Below are 13,022 nucleotides of genomic sequence, written 5' to 3'. Positions count from 1 at the left end.
ACGAACGGTAACAGGTCAGTAAACTAACAACAAACAATAAAAGTACTTTGAGGATGAGATAATGAGTCCATTGAGGGATTCGTTTAATTCAGTACGAATGCAAGTAAACTGTTTCTTTACCAGATTTTCTACAGAGCAAAAACTCAAGTACAGAGCTTCATCTTCTACAAGAATTATATTCTTCCTAATAAAAAATGGTACAGCAGGTGGATCAACACAGTTAATCATCTCATTGTCAGCAGTTAACTGACTCTTAAATTGCTACAGTTTCTGTCAATCACCCCGAGGCCAAAATGTTGGGACTTCAATAACCGCTACATCCTCGCAATTTTTGTTGGTTCTCAAATGGCACTTCGATGGATGCTGCATTGCTATAGATAGAATTCTTCCAGATAGTAGTACTCGCGCTGCTGAGGAAGAAATATATGAACGACAATGTCACCAGTGATTAAGAGAGGCATGGAGCGCATATCAGCAAGGAGAATAACACACTTTCATGGCTTACTAGCACCTGCGGTAATGTTATAAATAAAAGCATGCTTTTATTATCTGCTGTTGCTATAATCTTCTTATAAAATCTACTCTCTATAATGAAAAGACCAAAATACAATAAGGGAGCTGCAGCTAAATTAGATAACGCTAAACGCTGAGCGGAAATGATACAGCTTGATCTATATATAGACGTCAAACACAGCTTAAATTTAGTGAAAATATATTGAGGTAAAAGGGATAGTAAAGGGTACATAATATGCAGCACCACCTTCTTTAAACAAACAACTCATGTTTAGTCATTAGAGCATTGGAGATAACATATGAAGCAGGTCATGATACAAATTAATGCTCCCTAGCATGGTCAGAGACATCTTGAATAATAACGGATTGTTGCAAGTTCTTTTATACCTTGTAACAGTTGAGCGCGATGTTTGGGTAAGTTATGCTGGACAGTTAGAAGCAACAGAGTTACACAGTAAGTAGTCGGAGGAGTAAATTAGTCAACAACAAAGTTACTCCCTTCTAATCAATGTGCAGAAGGATATTGTCCCTTAACTGCACTTGTTTATGTATGAAACAAAACATCGGGGTGAATTAAGAACGAGGGCAGCAGATAAATTCATATCCAGTGACATTCGTCAGCCAGCCATGACACAAATAATAGCAAAAGTACCATAAATTACTTACCAAAGTCCAGTAGCGTCCACGAGCTGGGTTTTGAATCTCCTGAAGCAACTTTTCCATATTGTTCCTCAGCCATATCTCTTATTCTGGTCCTGCATAAGAAATTTAAACAAAATTCAAAATTGCAAAGAACAGTCCTCTTAGTCTATTTATTCATTTGCGAATATTTATGCTGCTGCTGGTAAATATCCAATAGGAAACCTCGAGGTATGATATCATACCCAATGGCATCAATCTGTGGGCGAGAGAATGCAGTAGCAATAATGAAAAACCGAGTCCAATATACTAGAGGCTTGACAAAGAGAACCTTTAGCCTTGACATCACTTGCAACTTTAGCTACAGCCATTGCAACTGCAGAGGGAATAGACTGTCAAAGACTTCAATCATCACATTCATTCTCAGATTCTACTGCAGTTAACAAGTCAAACCTATAGTAAGCAAAAATGCAGCGAATCAAATTGCAATTAGTTATAGGCTATACTACCTTAAGTTCTAACTTACAATTAGAGAGTTCTGATATAAATAACATTATCTAAAAAACCTTCTGGTAGTGCTACAACTAGATTGAAGAGGCAATGAAAAAATAATGAGCACTTTAATGCATGGAGTTCCTACACAGAAGAATGGAGGATTGGAAGTACAGTAATCATAGTGGTACAGGTCAAAAGGGGTCTCAGCCTATTTCTTCACTACAGGGAGGTATAATGCAAGTACACTTTAAATTTAACTTTCAGGTTTGTGTGTGTGTGTGACATAATATAACTAAAACTGTTTCTAATGGTTATATAGTACAATACAACACGATATTAGAACAGGCAAAAGCTTAACACACACGTGATTCTTTTTCTTTTGCACGAGGTAAACATGTAAAACTCTATGGATTAATATACTTACAGCTTCTTGAGCAATGCTTTTAGCTTGACTATGTTTAGTGGATTTGTCATTTTCAGCAGGAAGTCGAAACTCATGCATCATCCAATCAGTTTTTGTGCCTTTTCCAGCACTGCCTCAATAGTAAACCAATGACTTCTTGAGGCCAATACATTCATGACAAGCAGTAGAATTATAAATAGGCTTATCAATACCAGTAGCCTATTCCAGAATCCAGAACCTGTCACCCTGTTTGTCTAATACTGTTCCTGTATTTTCTCCCTCTTTTGCAATAGAAGTACCATCCCTTTTCTCCCATTTTGCTTGACTCTACACCAATATTGACTACACATCAAAAAAGTACGATTTTATGTGTAGAGTGGGGCAGAAGCTAGAGTTTTAGCTACGAGTGCAGTAAAGTTCAACAGTTTTGGTCAAAAAATCTCTTAATATGCATGCATGCATAATTTATTCAAACCTACTAAGATGCCTTGTTTGATTTTCATAACGCATAAACTTAAAACTCTGAATCCTTAAAATAACATGGCTGTATTTTTCTGGGATTAGATTCTGCAATCCTAATTCTACCTTCTTCTTTTGCTTTTTCCCCTTATTTGTACTTTAAAGACAGCTATTATGCGTTAGCATTCAAATTAGAGGCTTTAGGGTTACTATATACTATAACTAATCCTGAACTTCTACATGAAAACATAAAAAGAGGTTCTAACTAGATATGATGATTGATCATAGTATTTTTTATCACCATTATACGACTTAGAATATTGGTGGACAAATTCCTTCCCCACCTACATCTCACTCATTCAAAATTTATCTATAATGCTCCGCGATCGCATCCCACCCAAAGTGTCAAAAATATATCTTTTCACAAGTAAATTTAGTTCAGTGTTTAGCTGACTGTTGTGAAGTTGAATCCCTAGTTAGAGAAAACAACCAAGTAAGTTTTAGTGGCTTGCCGAAAATAGTAATCACACAGTGAAGTCTATATCCCACTTTCCATTTATTCAACTAGCTAGAAAAGGTTACACTGCTCAACTAATTCATTTGACTCAATTTATTCCTACCATTTTTCTGAACCTAGTTACGATTATTACTTGTACTACTCAATATAGAGATTTACACGTAATCATAATCACTTAAGTATGATTCTGAGTAATGACAATTAAATGTAAATGTCTTCTATATTATGATAATCTAATAAAATCTTCAATCGTTAAAGGTGTATTTGATACCGAGTAATTTTAATTTTTTCATGTTTGATTGGTAGAAATATTCTGTAAACTTTTTTTTTTTTTAAAAACAAAAACAATTTCTTAAAAAAGAATAATCAGAAAAATGACTTCAGTAGCATTTGAGTTGATTGTCCTTCCCTCAACTCCAACCTACACTGACTCACCCTACCCCTTGGACCACCCTAACCCCGCTCTCTCCGCACGCTTCGTGCTCGCCCTGACCCCGGCCTCCCACACCAATCCCCACCCCTCACCCCCAAACTTTTCTAACAGACTCACCCATCTCTATTTTTATAGCGTTTGTCTGAATTATATATAAATATTCTTAAAATAATATTTTATGTATAGTTCTCAAACTTTGAAAAACATATAAAGGAAACAACTTACTTTCATGGAAACCATTTCATAGATCGCACTGAACTGCTATATACCAATTGTCCCATATTGGATAAATAGAGAAATGCTAATGGATTCTCCCACCAATTAGACCAGTCTTTTAGATTGGACTCTTCTGGTTGGTCTATAACCTTGGTGCTTTTGTTGAGAGTCCACGCGTGGGGCCACGACTCGAAGTGGTGACCTGTGCGTCAGAAGTGGCGGCCTGGACCCAAAAGGAGTGTCAGTCATTACCAACTGAGCCCAGTCGTGACCAGTCGTGACCAAGGAGGTTACTGGTTCCACGCATGGGGCCGCAACCTGGAGTGGTGGCCCAGACCCAAGAGGGGTTACTGGTTCCACGCATGGGTTCTTCCACATATTAGACTAGCTAGTCTTATGGATTGAGCTCTCCCGTTTGGTCCTCCAAACCAACATGATCCATTTAATAAGTCATAAGAGATGCGTTCAAAAAGTTTCGTCCAAAATTCATTCGAACGCCCACACCCACCTATCAATCCATAGGGTAACACACGAAAAATTACAAAAAAATCTTTAATTTTTAATATTTTGCTCATATATCTTTAAAAAAAGCGTTGGCCGCCCCTCCAAACCAACACGATCTATTCAATAGGTCGTCAGGATCGTGGACAGGAAGTTTTGCCCAAAATCTATTTGAATGTCACACTAACCCATTAGTCCATAAACTAACACACGAAAAATAGCAAAAAATCATTAATTTTTAGTATATTGCTTTTCATGAAAAAATCAACTAGCACCATTACTTCTCACATTAATTCTTGCGTGGACAAATTTCAGGGGGGACGACTTCCCCATCAACCAAGTCAACTTGACTTTGGGGCTACCCATACTATTGCTTTTTTGCTATTAATATCTCCATACTTTGTGACCATGCTTGTCCTATTTGGGCCATAGAAGTTAATCAATTTCAATGCAAAAGATATTGAATTGGCGTATATTGTAATTTGATGGATTAATGGTATTTTAATACTTTATTAATGCTAGATTAATTAATTATTTTTTTTTGTATCATTATAATCTAGTGTGAAAGTTGTCATTTTTTTAAATTCTAAATAGTCAAAAATATTGGCTAATCTTTGTCAAAATTAAAGAATCAACAAAGATGGCTACTATTCATTTTACGGGTACTATTTATTTTTCAACTACTATTTTTTATTCATCTTTTCTATATGAATTCTCCTATAAATAGGAGTATCATTTTTCATAAAGAAAAGTGAGAAAGAAAAATATAGATATATACAAGTTTACAAAAATTAAAAAAAAGAGTTTATTTGTTGAAGGAAGGTGTTTATTTTTGAGAGCTTTGAACTCAATTTTAGACCAGAATATTGAGTTATTGTGTATAGATTGTTGTATCCTGGAGGGGACAAGTCAAAGTATGTTACTGCTGGACCGGAGAAATAATTACCACAGTGGGCTTGAATCTCCTTAAAGAGAGCGAGATATATGCGCCTCAGCCATAGAAGAAAAAAAATATTTTTTTCTTTATTTATTTTGTAATTTTCAGTTGTAATCCATTGTAATATTTATTGCAATTTTATTGTAATATCACCAACAATTTTAAGGAGATTCAACAATGGCAACAACTGAAAATTCCGCAGATGTCAAGCTGGGAGATCTAAACAAGTCATTCCGGTTCAACTTTACTCACTTTAAAAGGTGGGAGGGTAAAGTTCTTTTTTACCTAAGTCTTCTCCATGTCTCTTATGTGTTAACGGAGAAGAACCCAAATAAAATAGATAACTCTAACATGACCGACGACGAACTTATTTCTCTTCAAGAGAAAACTGAAAAATACGACGGTGACTCCTACAAGTGTCGGTATTATTTACTAAATTGTCTGATAATTTTTATGATTATTATGATAGAACTTACTCTATTGCAAAGAAAATTTGGAAAGCATTGCAGGGTAAATATGACACTGAGGAGGCAGGAGCGAAAAAATATGCGGCTAGCAGATTTTTTCGTTTCCAAATGGTGGACAACAAATCAGTAGTAGACCAAGTTCAAGATTTTATAATGATCGTTGGCGAGCTCAGGTCTGAAGAAGTCAAAATTGGAGATAACCTTATTGTTTGTGCATAATTGATAAACTTCCACCTTCGTGGAAAGAATTTTAAAAAACTATACGCCACAAGCAAAAGAAAACTTCTCTTGAGACTTTGATAATGAGAATCCGTATGGAAGAAGCAAGGGGCCAAGATGCACTTATGCAAACAGAAGAGAACAACATCATATCGAAGGTAAATTTAACTTCAAGTAATGCTACCCCTGAACCTAACAAAAATACTGCGTTGAAGCCTAAGAAGAAAAAATTTAAGAAAAATAATGGTAGACATCCCAATAATAATAATAGTGGAAATAACCAAGCAAAAAAAATGTACATGAAAAAGGACTGTGCTTTGTCTGTGGCAAGAGTGGGCATATTTCTCGATTTTGCAGGTATCAGAAACGTGGATCTACACCTTAAGCAAACGTTACCGAAGAACCTTTTTGTGGCAATTATTACAAACATAAACATGGTGGTGAATGTTGATGGATGGTGGGCTGACTCTGATGCAAACCGTCATGTCTATTACGACAAAGACTGATTTAAAAATTATACAAAATTTGAGAAGCCCAAAACCATCATACTTGGAGATTCACATACAAGTCAAGCACTTGGAATGGGGAATGTCAAGTTGAGATTTACTTCTGGAAGAGTATTAATCTTAAGATATGTACTTTATACTCCTTCAATGAGGAAAACCTTGATGTCTAGTTTTCTTCTTAATAAGGCATGCTTCAAACAGATTATTGAATCTGACCAGTATGTAACTGTGAAAAATAATGAGTTGTGGGGAAAGGGTATGCATGTGATGGTATGTTCAAATTAAGTGTTGAGATGAATAAAACATCTACTTCTGTTTATATGCTTTCTTCTACTAATTTTTGACATGCTCATTTGTGTCATATAAATAATTGTTATGTGGGAATCATAAGCAGTTTAGGATTAATTCCAATGATCAAAAAGAATTTTGAAAAATGTGAAGCTTGTAGTACAGCTAAAATCACAAAATTGAAAGAAAAACTGAATTATTAGAATTAGTTCATAGTGATATTTGAAAACTTGGTGGAATTTTTAACTCGTGGAGGAAATAGATATTTCATCACTTTCATTGATGATTTTTCTAAGTTTACATATGTTTAATGAAAAATAAAAGTGATGCTTTTGAGAATTTTAAAAACTTTTCTCCATGAAGTTGAAAATCAGTTTAATAGAAAAATAAAATGAATTAGAAGTGATAGAGGCCGTGAATATGAGTCACTTGAGTTCAATTCTTTTGTAAGATCATTGGGTATAATTCATGAAACTACTACTCCTTATTCTCCTGCATCTAATGGTGTAGCGGAAAGGAAGAATAGAACTTTGGTTGAGTTGACTAATGCCATGTTAATTGACTATTCATTTTACGGCTACTATTCATTTTTCAACTACTATTTTTTATTCATCTTTTCTATATGAACTCTCCTATAAATAGGAGTATCATTTTTCATAAAGAAAAGTGAGAAAGAAAAATATAGATATATACAAGTTTACAAAAATTAAAAAAAAAAAAAGTTAATTTGTTGAAAGGAGGTGTTTATTTTTGAGAGCTTTGAACTCAATTTTAGTCCAGAATATTGAGTTACTGTGTATAGGCGGTTGTATCCTGGAGGGGACAAGTCAAAGTATGTTACTGCTGGACCGGAGAAATAATTACCGCAGTGGGCTTGAATCTTCTTAAAGAGAGCGAGATATCCGCGCCTCAGCCATAGAAGAAGAAATATATTTTTCCTTTATTCATTTTGTAATTTTCAGTTGTAATCCACTGTAATATTTATTGCAATTTTATTGTAATATCACCAAAATAATTCAAAGACAAGTCAGATTTTGAAGCTTACAAGTTTGATAATGTAATTCATTCAAGCTATCGTATTTAAAATTAATAATTTATGCATATTTAATAAAGTTTTTGAACAAAAAAGTTTGAAAACAGTCTGCAACGAATCAAGAAGGTTCAGTAACAATGGATAAAGGTCTTCACCACTCAATAGAGAATAGAAGGATAGGCTATTGAATTCAACCAAACTCGTAACTTTTAGTATAGCTCCGTGTGTAGTTGCGGAACAGACAGGGGAGGAGCTATCCTTGGGCTAGGCCAGGGGTTTTCATCCGAACACCCTTCGGCGAAAAATTATATTATTTATACATAGTTAAAATTAATTTTAAGTTAGTACCAAAAGTCTTGTGTGAAGACAATTTCGGGAATTTAGCAGCAGCCAGGAAGTCAAACATCTACAAAAGTAGATTAAACCAGAGACACAAAAATATACCATTAAAGGAATGTGAGACTAAAGAAAAGGTCAAAGTCTTGAATCAAGACATAATTGATATATATGTCCTTTTAGTTCTGAAATTTGAGTAATGAACTTTGTTCCTTTGTGAAGAGTAGACTATACCGAATACCAATTAGACACAAAACAAAATGACAAAATTCTAGGACAAAGCTTGTATTATTGATTCCCAGTTTTGTATCAAGGACCCAAGTGAAAAATAATGATGTATAAACTTTGGTTTATTAAGGGATACATTAAAGATATATGAACCAGCCTCCATAAATAAAACCCATGCAACTTAAAATTGTTCTTGCATGAAAAGGGGCGTATTCGGGCCAAATCGATGTGCCATAGTCTACGGTTCCGGTGGTGTGCCCATGGTCCGGACGTGAAATAGGCCAAAAATAAACCAAGGCGTGTCAGGGAGGCTGGGGAACGGCCTAGTATAGTCTATTTGGGTAGGCGGGACTATTTAGGTGGTCAAACGGGCGAAACAATGTCATGTCCGAGTTTAAATTTTCAATACTCGCATTCACTCTAGCAATGTCACGGGACATGGCTTCAAGACGAGCCAATATAGCATTAATGACATTGTTGTCCATCGTGGGTTGAGTGGTTGAAACCTCGGGTTCCATTACGATTATACCCAAGGCAAACGTTCAAGTTAGGGTCAAACCAAACACTAAAACAGTCCACAACGTCACACACAGCAACAACAACAAGGTTCAAGTTCTTGAACCCGCCAACAACAATACCACACAAAACCTACAAACAAAACACATGTTAGTTCAGAAACAACCTCACTACACTTTCACACTTTTGTAGTCTCCCACTTGATGTCACAAGTGCTGCAAGTTGACTTGTAGCTCGTGATGAGTTGAGGAGTAAGCCTACTTCTTGGACGGAATGGACTCTTTGTTTGAAAACTCAAGAAAGTAATGCTCGAACTTGAACTAAGAAATACTATGACTCAAAAACGAGAAAAGCACAAAAATAACACTAACACGAAGAACGTACTCAAAAACTAATTCACAACTTAGTAGATATTTACTAGTTGTCAATTAGTATAAGAGTCAACAAAGTTGAGACCGATGGAAACAAAGAAGAGAAACTAAAAATTCCCAAATTTTGAGCCTTGTTGATGACGTGGCCAACAACTAATGTCGTTGGAAATGTTGTTGAAGTTGAAGAAATTTATTCCAAGAATTAAGTTGTTCAATTTCACACTTTTGATGAAGAAATTTCGGCTATGTGGGTAGGTATACAAGGTTTTAGACCCTCCTTTCAAGAGTTAAAAGTTTTTCACCGGTTTACACACTGTTGGCAAGACAACCGTTTTGGATGTCTTGTCCCTTTTTCCATTTTTGGACAATCTTGAAAAAGTGTCGTACTCTTTTTAGTAACTACTTTTTGAATGTCTTCTGTTCTTTTACTAATTTGGTGATGTCTTGAAAATGTTTCCAAGACAAACACAAAGTCTCACTTTTCTTTTCTCTTTTCAAGATCAAACAACACTTTTAAAGATAATTCTTCAACACAACATGAAGGACAAGAAGAACAACAACAAGCCGTCCAACAACCTTAAACAACAACTTAAAACTTAGCTCAAGAACTTGGTTTTAGACTCAATAAGCGTTAGAGAGAAAGAAAACCAACACTAGAAACAACTAAGACAAACAAAACACACCTAAATCTAAACACAAATCTCGGCCAAACACAACAACAACAAGAAGAATACTTCAGCCAAGAACACCAACACTTGGAACACTTTTTTTTTTATTTTTCAACTAATCAAGTCCAAGATTGGTGTTGTAGGAAGAAAATCAACCTTAGCTCTGATACCAAATGATACCAAACTTTCCAAACAAGGCACAAACAGTCCAAAAATCGCAACACACAACAAGACACAACACGGATTCAAAATGACAACACAAGAACACAAACGGGTAGCAATATATAAAGAGGATAAATAGATTGACAAAAGAGTATATAGACTACAAGAACACCAAGATATGTCAAACCTAAGGACCCTTATAACATACACAAACTATCACCAATCTCCTACGAAGACACAAGAGGAATGTTACCTCCTCTAGCACCAACGTTTCAAGCCAACAATTGCAACACGAGTGATATTCACACTTGTGACCTAATTTCGATTTTGTCTCAAGTGAAGAGAGGACTTGGTGTTTCAAGGTTCAAGACTAACAACAATAATCAACTAAGAAATGAAAACCCTAATACTAAACTATATATAGTCAATTACATAACAAAGTGAATTATCCAAAAGACTCTTAATGACTAAGGAGCACCTCTTTAGTGTAAAGTGGAGCATCTTTAGTATGCATTTTGGTCCTCCCCACACTTTAGCATTGCACTCCCTTGGATGGCCTCGTGTCACACTTGCACACACATCAATCTTCATAGTCGTGCCTGTATCAATACCACATGGCAAGCGGAGGAAGGAGAAGATTCCTTTTTAAGGTTAGGGAAATCTTAGTTGTTGCTGAAGCTTGTGGGAAACGTTCACACCAAGGTAAAGAATAATATACTCAAGAACTTCAAGGTAAAATAGCTAACTCTTACACTTTTGCGTATGCGAATGCTGTTTGTGTGGCCAGTAGCCCATTGAGTGTGAATAGTAGCTTACCTACTTGTGAGTTTATTCATTTTTTGCCTCTTGTTGATGATGTACATGTTGTGAGTGAGGATACACAAGTTGATCCTATTGATGACCAAATACACTCTTTGTAAGATCAATTTATGTCCACCTAGTATTGAAGTCATTGTGTTGAATGATAGTACATCGTCTATTCATTCTTTGCCTCTTGATGATGTTGTATATGTTATGAGTGTGGATACACTAGTTGATCTTATTGATGACCGAATTTACTCTTCTTGTAAGATTAATTTGTGTCCACCTAGTGTTGAAGTCATTATGTTGAATGATAGTACATCATCTTATGGGAATTGTGTTGATCAACTTGTGTGCGGAACTAGTCCACCACTTGAGGTTATGTGTGTTGTAATTAATAGACCTCAAGTGAGAGAGTAATTTGAAAATGTTGGTCAGAATAATAGGAGTGAAACCGTGAGCTTGACATTTGGTAAAGAAGATCCTATGGACTGTTTTGTTCACCGGAATGATTATGTGTTTGAAACCTTTTGAAACTTGATGGTTGTCCTTTAGAGAGTGAACTTGCTTGTGCCAAATCTGCCCCAGGATAGATCATTCTCATTTTAGGTAAATTTCTTATTTGAAGATGGTATAATCACTCCTAATGGACCTAGCGGTGAGAATGATGTTGGGAGTATAGCTTGTCTTGAAGGCTATAGCTTATATGCTATACCTCACTATGGTGTGACAATTTCATCTCTTCTTGGAAGATGAGAGTACTCTTAAGGGTAAGGAATGTGTAGTCTCGGAAAGAAATAACTAATTGGGTTATGATAACGCTCAAATTACACCTCTGGTATGAGAATGCAAGCGATTGTCGTCAATATATAACCCAACTAGGTTGGGGTCGAATCCCACAAGGAATACACTTGTGAAATTAAATTGTATGCTAGTTAACTGACTGGTAGTCTATTGCTTCCTGTGAATTAGGGGTTTGGAGTTTTAACAAACAAGTAGATATCACAGTAATTGGAATGGTTGTAACTAAGATTTGAGGACAAGCCGGAGTTATGTTCACTATGGGTGTTGGTATTTGACAGAAACTAGATGCGGTTCAAGATTCTCTTGGTGGATAGAAGCAACAGATTATCCTTGCCTAAATTCTATCTGAATGTCTCTCGACCTATCCCAACAATTTATTACCTAATTCTCTCGAACTTAGATAACTTATACTTGCTAACCGGATGTTATCTGAAGTAGATTAATCCTGTTACCGTTAAGTGAGAGCTAGCCTTCCCACACTCTGTTGATAATTCACTTCCTCTAATTTATTTCTCGGTTAGAGCAATAAACCTAAGGCAAACCTATTGTTTGCAACCAATAGATGATTAAGTGTAAAACAAAGGAATTACAACATACTCCTACCACCTTTCGAATTTTTAGACACCTAGCATCAAGTCAAAACCTAACCCACAGATCCCATAAATCGGGCTAAAGGGTTTAGCCACTCATGCTAGAACAAACATGTTCACAAGTTGAATCCATAATTGAGAAGGTTTACTTACAGCAATATGAAAATCAAAAGTGTTGCTTGAATTTATTCCAACTAAAAATCCCAAAATAATGGTAACAATATTCTTAAAAGTTATGATCCAAAAGTGTAATTGAAAGCTAGAGAGAAAAGTAATGAATAAAGTCTCAATAGTCAATCACACACACACACACACACACTGTGTTTCGATAATAATCTGATAACTGATGCTAATGAAACCCTAAAAAGTGCTTTAAATAGTTAATCCTAAATAAGGAAAGGGAAGGAGAGGAGCCTGCTTACCATCATCGTCTGAACTTCTCATCGTGGCCAACGGAATTTGCGAACAAGGGGTTTTGTGAGAGAGACAAGCGAAGCAACTTTATTTAGAATAGGAGAAAAAAAAAAAAAAGTTAGTCGGCGGAAGGGAGAAAATTAGCTTAAAATAATTTGGATACCCATATAGCGAAAAAAGTTTAAAACGGTGGAAAAGTAAAAGCCTAACCCAAATATAATTTAGATACTAATTTGAATCTTTAATTTTTAAACTCTATCTCTAACTACGGTGTACAAAAATCAAATCAATCGATAAAAATGTTATTAATTTATTATTATTTGGTTATTGAATTAACGATTTTTTAATGAATTTATAAAAAATAATTATTGGGTTATTGATTCAATTTGATTTTTTGTTATCGGATTATTGAGTAAACCGATAACCCAATAAAAATATTTATATATACATATAAATATAATATATTAAAAGTATGAAGACCCTTGGAAAAGTGATTTGAACTTTTT

General features: G+C 35.2%; 1 protein-coding gene across 28 annotated transcripts; it reads right to left on the bottom strand.

The window, feature by feature from the left end:
* Positions 1-54: 54 nt before the first annotated feature.
* On the bottom strand, positions 55-12,697 carry LOC107856360 (protein Iojap, chloroplastic). Of its 28 annotated transcripts, none has more exons than XR_007057911.1 (6): positions 12,525-12,678; positions 10,386-10,506; positions 2,072-2,377; positions 1,398-1,585; positions 1,180-1,268; positions 55-511 (listed from the first exon to the last, which is right to left on the bottom strand). XR_007057911.1 is itself a non-coding variant. In XM_047415637.1 (6 exons), exons 4-6 carry the CDS (start codon positions 1,496-1,498, stop codon positions 274-276), a joined length of 327 nt encoding a protein of 108 aa, XP_047271593.1. In that variant the 5' UTR covers positions 1,499-1,528; positions 2,072-2,377; positions 10,386-10,506; positions 12,525-12,670; the 3' UTR covers positions 55-273. The 28 variants fall into 28 exon arrangements, 11 of the variants coding, with proteins under 11 accessions (XP_047271593.1, XP_016556862.1, XP_016556856.1 ...); XM_047415637.1 differs by having other exon boundaries at positions 55-410; positions 1,398-1,528; positions 12,525-12,670; XR_007057921.1 differs by lacking the exon at positions 10,386-10,506 and having other exon boundaries at positions 1,484-1,605; positions 2,072-2,392; positions 12,525-12,690.
* Positions 12,698-13,022: the final 325 nt, after the last annotated feature.

This window comes from Capsicum annuum, chromosome 7 (genome assembly GCF_002878395.1).
Source record: "Capsicum annuum cultivar UCD-10X-F1 chromosome 7, UCD10Xv1.1, whole genome shotgun sequence".
Taxonomy (NCBI): Eukaryota; Viridiplantae; Streptophyta; class Magnoliopsida; order Solanales; family Solanaceae; genus Capsicum; species Capsicum annuum.
This window is presented reverse-complemented; position numbering and strand designations above follow the sequence as displayed.

Bases quoted from the DNA above. Each gene is read 5' to 3' on its own strand.
- LOC107856360 (XM_016701376.2), bottom strand. From the start codon at position 1,498: ATGTCAAGGCTAAAGGTTCTCTTTGTCAAGCCTCTAGTATATTGGACT. The intron at 1,269-1,397 runs GTATGATATCAT...TTTCTTATGCAG, and splicing joins CCACAGATTGATGCCATTGG to GACCAGAATAAGAGATATGG. The intron at 411-1,179 runs GTAAGTAATTTA...TTTCTTCCTCAG, and splicing joins GTGGACGCTACTGGACTTTG to CAGCGCGAGTACTACTATCT.